Genomic DNA, 13,199 nt, shown 5'->3' with positions numbered 1-13,199 from the left:
AAATGTTACCATACAGTATATCTGTGTGCTTCATACATTTTGCTCTGACGTTTCAGTAGGTACATTTAAAGTACTACACAGAAATTCAATTCTGACTCTGTTTACTTTTTCCTCCCGTTTATCTTATCAATTGTCAAGAATAATAGAGAAAGTGCAAGGTTGCACTAGACTGTGATCCTTTCCCTATCTATATTGAACTTTCTTACAGTGAGATGCGCTGCTACATACTACCCTCTAGTGTCACAAATAAACACAGCAACCACTTTATGAGACAGAAAAGCGCTGCGAGGAGGGCACTGCCATTAGTGTCATGTTGACAGAGTGAATGGCAGTTTGAGACACGGAGCCCTGCATCGCCTGCCCTATCTCCACTGCACTGCTAATTAACAGCTCTGGCATGCTCTCTCTCGCTTTCCTTTCTCTCTGCTTCGCTCTATTTCTCTTGGCCAGAGCTGGCAGGAGATGAAAATTCCCTGTATTAATTAATATGTTACATATAGGAATGGGGATGGAACCAAGATATGTAGGTGGGTGTGTGCGTGCGCACATGTGTGTATGTGTCCAGAGAGCTGTGGACTGCTGACAGAGAATAACATGCTGACAGAGAATAACACGCTATGCTGGATAGATTAATAAGCCTTCAGAAGGAGCCCCTGTTTACAGGCAGTGCCAACTTTACTTAGAAACATCAAAGAAAGCACGCAAGACCGCTTCACAGTCCCAGAAGTTAGGATTCGGCAGGGTCCATAGAGCTTTGCAGTTATTGTTAACACTAAACAAGATACAGTATATTCACCTTGAGCTTGATATTCATTATGACTGAGATGAGCTGATTTGCTATGGATTTTACAGCCATCCACCAAGTCTAAATGGCTGTTTTGTGCCTCATGCTCAATATACGGCTCAGCCTTGGCTCGATTACAAATCAAGCCAGGCGCAGGATTCTGCTTTAATCTAATATTTAAAAATGAATTCTGCTGATGTGATTAACTGAAATGACCTATACTTCACTTTTCTACAGGTACGTACAGTTCTAAGGTCTGGATTTATTACGTCTTCACATTTTTTTTCCAGAGCTAACTTAGGGATCATTAAGTACTTATGCTCTACATGAAAACCAGATGGATGAGCTTTAATGTCTTTGATTTTCCTATAACAAAACAATCCTCAGCATATTTTTGAGTACATCATAGTCAACAGTCCTGACAAGATGTTGAGTTTCCCACCAGTAAGCCGAAACCAAACACTGTGCATTATGAATAGGGCAGGGTATCAAACCTGAATGCTTCTTTGGTCTTGACTAAAATGTGTCCGTATGAATGAGTGTCAAAAGCTTTCAAGAACTGAAAGCTGGCATCAAATGTCTTTTTGAAGGCTGGATATCTAGGTTACTTATGTTTTGGTTACCGATTGTTCATGATTCTGCACCTATTTCGAACGCGCAAGGAGACAGGAAAAGGTCGGAGGAATTCAAAAGCAACACTTTCAGTATAAAGACAAACGTGTTTCAGCTTGTGCCTTCATCAGCGCCATCATACAACACTTTTTTATTATACTACAACCTTTTCAGTTGCTAATACAAAACATGCCAAAATTTTGGCACTTTTAGACTGTAGTTTATTTATACTGCTTAAAAGTGTTTTTAGATCATTGCCAAAGAGTTCAACTTGAACTCTGGGGAACATCGATCTACATACTGTAAATGTATTCAATCAAATGTAATAGGGTTAGCACTAGCCTTATATAAGGTAGCTAGTGTGCATCACAAGAGCTGGTGTGTGTCTGATTTAAATCTGTGTCAAAATTAAACCAGGCCCCCATGAAGCTGTAGACACTCTTACGCTATTGACTTTAATTGTTAACAGTAAGGTTAATATATCCAATGCTGCAAACCTCCCATCTAGCTCTTAATTAAGCTACCCTATAAACATTAATAAATACTATCTGGCCCGTGGCTGTGTTGCATGATAAGAATAGATTGCCATTCTATGTAATTATAATCTTTATGCACTTGATTTATTCTTAACTGCAATCCAGAGACACAACACCGAGACTGAAAGCTTAGTCAGTTAAATTGTTTTAGCTAATACAGAGCGTCCTCCAGGTCTCTAATGCAATTCAGACTTAGCTGATGCTTCAAACAGAATGATGCCAGGATATAAAATTACATGATGATGCCCACAAACCACCACACTGCACAGATAGCATGTTACAGATACTGTGTATCAGAATCACGACATATTAACTTACAGAAACAAGACATTACAGTGTGTGTGTGTGTGTGTGTGTGTTTGTGTGTGTGAGTGTGTGAGTGAGTGAGTGAGTGTTGTATGTGTGTGTTTGCACTAATTGAACCCAGGCCTGGCTGGCTGGCTGGCATTTCAAAAGCTCATCCAGGGTTTACACAGGACTGTGTCTGACTCAAAGTTCTTCCACTTGTTTTGATTGACAGCTGATTACCACAGATTTTACAGAGAAAAGAGAATATGAGAGTGTGTATGTGTGTCTGTGTGTGTGTCCCACTGTCCCAACCATAGTCTATTTCTGGATAAGGAAGTAAGGAATTTATTCTGCATTGCTGATGAAGGATCATTTGATCTATTATCAGAAACAGGAAGAGTTGAAACTCAGAATGGAACAACAGCTTGTCTGTCCTTGTTTATTCTCTGTTAAAGTCTTTGTTTGTACTGAAGAAGAAGCAACTTCACTGTTTCAGTTCAGTCTCACCACTTATATATTGATTCACTTAAATACTGATAAACTCCTTGAATGCTACCTAGCATACGCTGGCATTTAAAGAACCAGATATTTCCATCAGGAGTTTGTTGAAGACCAAAACAGAGCTAAAAACTGACTGAATATTAGACTTACATTTGTCAGATGGCCAGAACCCAATTTGTTGCTTGTTCTGTATCGGAATTTGAACATTTCTGTCTTTGCTGCCCCCAAGTGGTCACAAGACACATTCATTAGGATAATCACATTTTTCTACAATTTGAAAGATGCTATAATAAAATTTAAATATTACACATCATGACCTTAGACAGCTATTTTTTCCAAAGTCAAGGACGGAATCTAAAGATGTTAAACTACTTGTAATGAGAGTTGACTGCACTGGCGTGAAGTTGATTCCCATGCTTTCTGGATTAAACTTTCATTTTCTACAAATGGTGCTTTCGGACCAACTCTTACCCGTGACAGCTCAGACTCCGAGACAGAGCGGTGTGGCGGCGCATGGCGCTGGTACATGGGGGGGCTGATGTCCTGGTAGCTCGGGCTATCGTCGTCCAGCAGCACAGACCCCACGTCCACTGACTCCTCCTCTTCCTCCAGCTGTGACGTGACGTCTTCCGGGCACATCTGGTGGTCGATGCCATTCTGGCTCAGGTTGCAGTGAACAGCTGCATGTGCAAGAAGGCAAGAAAAATGATGGGTAAGGTTAAAAAAGTACATTCAAGTATGTTTTTCTGTAAGTAGATCTAAATTAGAACTTAGATGTATTTTAACTCTAATCACTTAGGTTGCAATTACTTGAATGTATTGAAGTTGTACTTTTCTGTATAAATGCTTGCAAATAAATTATTTGCAGTGCTTCCAAAATAGATTTATGATTTGCTTAATAGTATCCCAAATTGTTTTTATAATGATCTCTTATCTAAGGTGATTTCTAACTACTTGTAATTTCATGTTACTAGGTCTAATCTGTGAGCATGTTGAATCAACTCAAGTCTTCCCACACTGAATGCTATACCACAAAGATTCCACTAGATGGCAGCAGATAATAATACATTATTGGTCACACTAACATACAGTCTTTAAAATATCCTGTTTTTGCAGACAGTATGCAAGTACAATGTATTTAACCATCAAATGAAACCATCAAATATTAATAAAGATACAAGATGTGTCCTGAGAACTCATTTATTATTACATTAAATTTGTAAACCCAGAATTAGCATGCAGTACTGCACTTCCACACCCATCTTGACTTCACAACAGACATGCATATATATATTCAAGAGGTGGTATTATGCTTTCCCCCTCTCCTTTATTGAGTTATATATCTTTTATGTGCATGTAACAGGTTTGCAAAGTGAAAAAGCCCAAAGTCCAGCCCAAAGGGAGTTCCCATCTCCCACAGAAAGCTCTGCTCTGAACCGCTTGAAAACAGCTCGTTTGTAGTCCAGCCCTTCACTTCCTTTACTTGTGACGTCACAATGAAAACGCGTCATAAAGCTTGCCAAGCAGCTTGCCGGGTCAGGCACGCCCTCAAACCAAGCTAGTCTGAGCGGAGGCCCTTTGGCTCCACTCGCCTTTGTTTGGGATTCCATTGTAGAAATGTTGCACCTGTACCTGCTTCCAGGTGCTTTTTTTCGTATCATCTCACCTCCCTCCAGGTTCCAAGGCAGCTGAGGGATACTAAAATGTAACGTGAAAACATGACAGACTGCTGATTGGTCAGAGAGAATATTCTCTATTCACTGCATCATCATTGCTGCACCAGACAGAGGCCAGCAACAGAAAGTTTTATATTTTACACTTTTCGTATGGAATTTCATCACTAAATCCACTTCTGGGAAGTTTTGAAGTGAGAAATCAGCTGTGTAGATTTATTGTAGAATATTGACAGTTTTAGAAGTGATGGCGGAACAAAAATGTGTTTGAATATTTTCGGAGTTGAGGAGCTCCACAAGTGGCTGTGGGGGAAGCCTGCGCCAACCCGTGGGAGGAGCGTGTGAGGCCGGCCAGCCGCCCGCTCACAGAGCCCTCTGCTCCCGCCGTCACACAGACCGCTGCAGCAACAATGGCAGAGGAAAACACAGCTGGAAGTGTCGCATCGAACATTACGTCGTGGCAGTTGTGTGTGGCGTCGCTATGACGACAAGCTACGCACTATCTCTGGGTACTACCTGCAATGGAAAACAGGGGACGAGTAGAATCGAGTCGATCGATTTGCGCTATGGTAGCTTTTTTTGGCAAGGCAGCATAGATCGTCAGAACACCGGCAACAGTTCAACGTTTCGTCCTAATATTAAGATGTGGAACAATGATGTTGTGGACTTGTGAGTAACTTATACCATCTGCTAGGTTAAGGTCGCAGTCTGAAGCGGCTTTAATTTGGATCACACTACCTTGTTTCTTGCGACCCGCCCTTCTCTGCTTCTGATTGGCTAGCAGTCCTTACCTGGGAACTGCGCATGTGCAACTCCCAACAAAGATTTTGTACAAGTAAGATGCATCACTCTGTAGCTCAAGAGCGGAGCGTACAACAAAGTGTGAAAAGAGGAGCTGCAGCAATGTGCAGTATGAGAAAAATATGGTGTTTTTTGAAAATTAAACCATGTAAACCTGTTCTGGTACAACCCCTAATTAAGATTTTGAACCTGAAAATGAGCATAATACCACCTCTTTAAATCCAGAAAACACAACTACAAATTAAATAGAGCATGTTAACTTTGACTGGATGTGGATGTTTAACTTGCATAACCACTGTAACCCAAGATTGATAACTGAGCACTACAACAGCAGGTTTCTTCTTCAGCCAGAAAGAAGCAACCAACCATTCAGTGAAAGTGATTGCTGTTTTGTTTTGTTAGAATAAGAAAATGCAGAAAATAAAGTGGGCCTTGATGAGATATCAACATTTTTACAGCTGCAAATCCAAGTATAACGCTTACTTGTTATGAAAAATTTGCAGTCAAGTATAAATGTTAGGCAGATGACTTAAAAATAAAGACAGGCCTTAAATTTACTGAATCAATTCCTATCCACGTAAAGCTGTACACTATACTGGAGCTTTAAGTCATATCAGCAGAATGCTTCAATCCCTTCTAATAAACTTGTATCGTACCACTTTGCCATTTCCTCCATGAAGTGATTATTTTTAGCTTTTGTTTTTGTAGGAAGTGTCAGGCTGTGGCAATATTTTAGTCTCATCAGTCGGTGATGCAGGCGCAGAAGTGACAGCTAGCGGTGAATTGTGTGGTGTCACTGAAATAGGCCATTTGTCATCATGCAATCTGCCCACTTGTTCTAAAAACACAGGCGGTTCATTTATGTGGAATGGGAGCCAAAGACCCCTTTCATCACACCTGAAGGCTGCTTCGGCTTCGGCTGCAGCTGAGGATTAAAGGTCAGAGCAACATTTTTCAAAGGCTGCACATTCTGCGTTGCTTAATGGTCTAAAGAGAGCGAGAACGGACTTGAAAACAGAATAGAAGTAAAGCACATACATTTATAGTCTATAACAAAACACTTTAGGCAATGAATCGTATAAAAGCCAAATATAAATTTAAAAAAAATCAATTAATGTTTAAATGTCCCTGGTATCACCAATGGACAAATTGGTGTTGGCGAGGATTTAAAACTATGACAGCCATTTATCGACCAAGCAAAAAAAGAAATCTGTATGCTGGCAGTGCCCAGCAAGCCCAGGAAAACAGCCAATTAGGGACTTATGTCAGGCCACTGTCGCCAAGCAATTACAACAGCTCTGACACGGTTCAGAATGTTTGGGAAAAGACAATAACAACAGCACCAACATCTGTGCTGTCATTTCATAAAACAGGAGCAGGAGTGTGAAAGCTATTGTATGCTCCTGTCATCCTCCTCTGAGGATGGCGATGCTGTCAGAAACAAAGAAGAAACTCAATGTGATTCAGTGAACAAATGCACTGCAAACCACATTTATCCAATGCAAACCTCCCCGAGAGACATTCTTCCCCCCTGACCTTTAATCTCAGCCTCCTCTCAGAATTATATTGAAATTGTTTCAGGCTCAATTTAAAAGAAATCACTTCTTCTACATTTTCATTGATTATTCTGGGGACACAATTTGTTTTTTACAGTATACTGTCAGAGAGCACTGAACCATGTACAGGTTTCTGTTGGATGACTCAAATTGGAGGTGTGGGAATGAATTTATTGCAAGTCGCACACTGTCAGAATGCCTAAAAAAAGAAAACATAAACAAACAAACAAACATACACAGATATACAGATATAGAGACAGATAGAAAGAGAGAGAAACATCCATTCAAAGAAAATCTCATACAAACATGTGTAGGGCAGAATTAGGGCAATCTCCACTGATAATAGATACCCAAAAAACAGCCCAAATCTTTCTAAGATCAGGTCCCCGAGACTCCCTCCAATTCAAGGCTCTTAAAACCCAAGAGCAGAACCCGGAAAAGAGCCCCTTATGCCAGCCCCTTAAGTCCTGAGACTAACAAATCCTGCAACATGTCACACACACTCCTTTCTGAAGCCAGCACTGCTTTACAAACACCAATTAGAGTAAACCAAATGATCACTCAAAGCAAAAATAATTATTTGGAACATTGGGAGGAAGATTGACAAAAAACCAACACAAACTAGAATGTTATCTGGCCCTAAACAGAGATTATGAAATGGCTGAATATCTCCTCACTGTCAGAGATATCGAGCAGAGCAGCTTGTTACCAAGTACATACTCATTGACCACACCCTTGCAATAGAAAAAGGGAGACATAAAAAGTCCTGGTTACCAAGAGAATATAGAGTCTGTGAGCACTGTACGACAGGCGAGGTGGAGACCTCCAGGAGATTTTCTCCTGAAATGTGATAAATATAGAAGCATATAAGAGCAATATTATGAGAAATTCCATCTATTAATACCGGCTATTAAAGAACTTGAAGATAACAATAAATTAAGAATAATACTAGCAGAAGCTTGCTGCCAAGTATGTGTCCCTGTGTCACACCCTGAGGGACAGCGAGTAACTCGCTGCATGGCAGATTACTTTACAGATTATCTTTTTCACTTTTATTTGTAGTTTACATTGTATCTGTATTTGTTATTTTAGTTTTTTTGTAATTTATAACTGCTAAATTGAATGGTTTTGATATGATTCATTGCGCATATTTTTTGGTTTTGTTGCAAACTCCTTTGGCAATAAAGCACACTGAACTGAACTACAACCACAGTGAGGGAACTGGTTGTAGTGTTAGTGTTAAGACAATAAAATGTTATATTATAAAACACAATTGATTTTTAAAGATTAAACCAGTGGTTTCCAATCTTTCTGGTGACCCTTTACAAAAAAAGCAGTGTCTGATTGGGTCACGTCTCAGATGTCTGTGAGTGCGAAGCAGTTCCACCAAAGAAAGATTTCCAACTGAACTTCTCAGATTGTTTCACTTAAATTCAGTTTGAGGCTCAAATAATTTACAAGAACAGCTAAATACAATAAATAAAAGACAAGTAATGGAATGAATAAAGTGTAGCAGAAACTGGTTATTCTTTCCTAAAACACCGATCATCTCATGACCCCTCAGTTTTATCTTATGACTCATTATTAGAGGAGAACTGAACTAAACTTCTTAACTGCACATTAAGTGATTACTGTAAAACTAGCTTCACCTCGACCACCCAGTAAAATGTTACTTATGCAGTGATGCATCAGAATTAACAATCTAATAATGTGATATATACTAATATCATAGTATACTTTAATCAATATACTTTTACTTTAATAAATTAAGTAAATGTCTACTTAAATAAAACTTTAATACACAACTCTTACTTGAGTAAAAGATCTGAATAATTCTCCTACCAGTGTACAAAAAGTCAAGAGAGTATTTAACAAAATAACATTGATAACATGACTAACAGTTTTAATTGTGGATGGATGGATCACAGAACATGATTATAAAGTAATATCAATAATAATATACTGTAATAATAATTACTGCACAGCTGTAGACCTGTTTTGATCCCTGATAAGAACCCGAGGTAAACATAGAGAATATACACGAGTAGGCCATGTTTCAAACAAAGCCAACTTGAGATGCGTAGCACGAAGCATTGCTCCCTCTCACTGCCTCTTTATTCCTTTCTCCTCTTCTCCCAGCTTTCCCCTCTCCCCCCTCGCCTCGACTCAATTCACGACCGGTGTGCAATGACTGGAGGAGAAATGAATTATACATCCACTGCTAAAAGCATCTAAACAATGGTACAAGCAGACTGAAAGTATAGAGGCATAGATGGGTGACAAGATGATGACGACAGGGGTTAAGAAAAGTGGAGGCACACAGCGCACAGAGGGAGGACAGTTGCATTTCTCTCTAGTCTTTAAAAGGGAGGATGGGTGGGTGTATAGGGGGCTAGGAGATGGAGAAATGCTTTTTTTTCTCTTTAAAAGGCAACGGTTACTATAAATAGCACCATTACATTCTTCCCTCTCTCCTGACATGCGCTGTACAAGCATCGTGAGGGAAGAGAGATAGATGAGGGAGGATGTCTGCCTCCTTTCTCCATTTCCATTTTTCTCTCTCAGTGAGATTCAGTAAAACAGGGGGAACTGAGGGGAGAAAATTAATGGAGCACACGTGGACATGTGAGAATAGGGTTAGCCAGCATGGCCAAATGCGTTTCTATTATTGAGAGGAAGATTAATAAAGAATTTGATTAGTCTTACAGAAGTCTGTCTCTCTTTATTGCTGTACATGGAGCCACAACAAAGAGCTGCATTTGAAAAATACGAGCCGACAAAAACACTGTGTATGTCTGTGTGTTGAGGAGCACAGAATCAGGATATACTGCTTAATTATTTTTCTTTAATCTTTTTCATCTCGTAATATTACACTGGGATTCTTCTGGACCAGATGATCAACAGTCCAAAACCCAAAGATTTTCAGTTTACAGTGATATTAAACGGGGAAAAATAGCAAATCCTCACACTGGAGGAGCCAAAACCAGAGAATTTCTCAGAAAATTCCTCTAATGTTAATTAAAATAGTTGCAAATTAATGTCTGTCAGTTTACTAATTGATTACTAATCCTTTCAGCTCTAGATACTCTAGAGGTAAAATAAACCACAGAGAGTGGTGGAAAAAGTATTCAAGAGAGAGAAGAAGAAAACTAAAATCTGAATATCTGTTTTCACATTTTCTGTTTTCCCGGATCGTTGCTTTTTTTGTGAAATATACACTCATGGCCAAAGATATGGGCACCCCTGCATGTCGGCTACATAATGCACTACTACTGCAATTACAAATATTTTTGTATTCCCATGTTTATTTATTTTGTTTGCATTGGAACAACACAAAACAAAAAATAGAGAAAAGCCAAATCTCAGACATTCAACACAGAACTCCAAAAATGGACTGGACAAAATTATTGGCACACTCAACTTAATATTTTTTAAGCACACCCTTTGGAAAATTAACTGAAATCAATCACCTCCTGTAACCATCCCTGAGTTTCTTACACCTCTGTACTGGAAGTTTGGGCCACTCTTCTTTTGCCAACTGATCAAAGTCTTTGAGATTTGATGGGTTCCTTCTCCCAGCTGTTGTTTTAAGATATCTCCACAGGTGCTTTATGGAATTTAGATCTGGACTCATTGCTCGCCACTTCAGAACTGTCCAGTAATTTGTGTTAAACCATGGGTGCTTTTTGAAGTATGCTATGGGTCATTGTCCTGCTGTGAGACCCATGACCTCTGACAGAGACCCAAAACATTGGAACACAGTGAACCTCCACCATGTCTGACTGTAGGGATCTTTGAAGGCCTCATTTCATTATCTGAAAACAGAAGAATGATGTGCTTCACCAAAAAGCTCTATTTTAGTCTCATCTGTTCACAGAAAATTCTCCCAGAAGTATTTTGGCTTCCTCAGGTAAATTTTGGCAATCTGCAACAATTATTTCTGAAGATTTTGAAAAGGTGAAATGTAAATGTAGATGTTAAATAATGAGGTAAAAAGTACAATATTTACAATAGTAGATATACTGTATAACATAAAATGGAAATACTCAAATAAAGTACCTCAGAATTGTACTTTAATGTAATTAGTTACTTTCTACCACTGACCACATAACAGCAAGCAAATCACTTATTACTGATTGAACATACATCAGATCAAATGCTTGAAAATGTTGATAGTCGGATATCATTGCTTCACATTTAAGTCATTAAATGGTTTATGGTCTAATATGATTACATTAGGAGCTGCAGACTTCCTGCTCACTATATCATTAGTGTAACTCAGTTGCAGCCTGACATTTACGTTTGCTCTGTTACTTTGAAAATGTTAGCTATACTGCACGGTTTCAGTGAGTCAGCTCACTGAATGGCCAAGTGAATTATTGTAACAGAACACTTAATGGGATAATATAGGGAGGGAAATTATTTATATGCGAACATTTGGGCTGACTTGTCTCCCTATTTCCCCATAAAATTGCGACTATGGCAGAAACCCAGTTGAAACAAAATGCATGTTTTTGATGGGAGAAGCCAAATGCTGTTTTTCTGTGCAAACTTCGGAGCCTGTTTTTCACAGCCCGAGCTGGTTCAAAGTGAAACCAGTAGTGGGTCCATAATCAAAAGTGAAGTTTGCTCTGTGTGGGCGCTCAGGCTTATAGTGATCTCTTTCTCTTTGGCTGACTCTCAAAGTGGAGCAGAATGAATTGTTTGCGAAGAGAATCAACTGTATGACCCAGAAACAAAACCTGGAGACAGAGGCCAGGGTAAGCCAGGCCAGATGACTGTGGAGATTGTGCCAACTCTGCACTGCAGCTATGAGACCTTTGTTCTTTTGCCTGCTTCCCGCACATTTAACAAAACGTTGAAGCTAATCACGATCCGCTAATAGACATGTACACAGGAGAGGAAGGACGTGGGTGCATTAATTTCCAAACCAAACCAACTGTGCCAACAGACGCTCTTGGGAATTTGAAGAGGTGGTCTGGCACCAAAACTGGCAGCATCGCAGCAAAACGACATTTCAGTCATTCGTGGAGCTGTTATTCTTTTTATATGTTAACAGTGGCTTGGAGCTGGATCAGAAATCAGTCCAACACTGAAAATAACTTAGCAGTTTAGGAATGAATGTGTGGACTGGTACATATTTTTAACAGAGCTAGTCAGTTTCCTCCATCTGTCATTGTCTTTCTCCTCAACTCACACACTCATGCATTTACATGCATTTGTACACAAGCAAAGATGCACACACAAACTGCTAAAATGGCTTCCTAACAGTGCATGCATTGCTGATTCTCACCCAGTCTGCCCTGGGAAAGTGAGCAGACCTAGCAAATCTACATGGGGTGTCAAATGAGGACATCCTCTGCTCTCCAAATTAGGAAACATGTGAAAAGAGTGTGTGAATGTGTGAGGACAGTGTGTCTGCTCAGTTGTCTACCCTGAGGACCTTGGAAAGAGTACCTCCATCAGTGGGGGACAGAAGACAAGAGTCCGATCCTTGTTACACACTTACTAAATTCCTAATTAGAACAGCTTTGAAGGGTAGAAAGAAACTGGGAGAGAAGCACATCGCCTGCAGCGTAGGATGTTTTGAACAGGAGCCTGTAGGAAGAGCTTGCTGCTCAGTGACATTCAATTCAGGAGGAAGATGAAATGTGTATAGATGATCTCTTTTTCTCTTTATTCTTTTTAAAACTCTTTAGAACATGGGATCTTAGTTTGAATCTAATGATTAATTTACTAAAAAGTGCACTCTTGATGACTATTGATGGCTATCTGAGATGACTATTAAGAGCAGATAATTACTAATTTAAAAGGTTTCAAACTTTCCACTTTTTTATAGGAAGATTGTGTATAAAAACATCTTTCATTCCTCAAAAAATCCACGCCTCATTCTAAACAATAATAAGGACAAATGCCAATTGGAGATACATGATTTTTTGAGCAGATCCAGGTACTTTTTGGTACAGTTTCATTACTGCATTGATGCGGTTATTTAAACAGTCCCTCCAGGATTTTGCAGTGTCGCAATCCCAATTATTAAAACAACTTCAACAAATCCAGAATTCAGAGTGACTTGCAATTTTGACCACTCACCGCAACTTTTCTGCAGATCTGACCTATCGTCGCTGTTTCTCGCAAAAAGTTGTTATACATCAGCCAGCTGTCTTCCTTGTTTACAATTAGCAGCAGACATGTGCGATACCAACGTCTCACATTTGCTTACAAAAATAATAGCAAAGGACTGTGAAAAACCGTATCCAGATCTTCTTCTTTATCAAAGTGGGGGTAAACTTTATTGTGGTTGAACATAATAGGTCTACTCACAAACACATTGCCAGTGCCAAACATACACGGAGAATGGCAGAAATGCATGGAGGACGTCAGTCGAGACAAACCACTGTAACACACTGCCCTCCGGTCACTTGCTTATTATGTTATCTAAACCAGT

At 39.5% G+C, this 13,199-nt stretch overlaps 1 protein-coding gene across 4 annotated transcripts in view; it reads right to left on the bottom strand.

Annotated features, from left to right (window-relative positions):
* The window catches only part of samd12 (sterile alpha motif domain containing 12), a 125,296-nt gene that overhangs the window by 100,844 nt on the left and 11,253 nt on the right, over positions 1–13,199 (bottom strand). For all 4 annotated transcript variants that reach the window (XM_038725411.1, XM_038725407.1, XM_038725410.1 and 1 more), the window contains exon 2: positions 3,193–3,401. In XM_038725411.1, the coding sequence (XP_038581339.1) occupies positions 3,193–3,401 (209 nt within the window). The remainder of the gene's footprint in view (positions 1–3,192; positions 3,402–13,199) is intronic.

Source organism: Micropterus salmoides, unplaced genomic scaffold (assembly GCF_014851395.1).
Source record: "Micropterus salmoides isolate LMB-PRFRI ecotype aquatic unplaced genomic scaffold, ASM1485139v1 Ms_hic_scaffold_17, whole genome shotgun sequence".
In the NCBI taxonomy this organism is placed as follows: Eukaryota; Metazoa; Chordata; class Actinopteri; order Centrarchiformes; family Centrarchidae; genus Micropterus; species Micropterus salmoides.
Note: the sequence above shows the minus strand (reverse complement) of the source record. Positions and strands in the feature narration are given on the sequence as shown.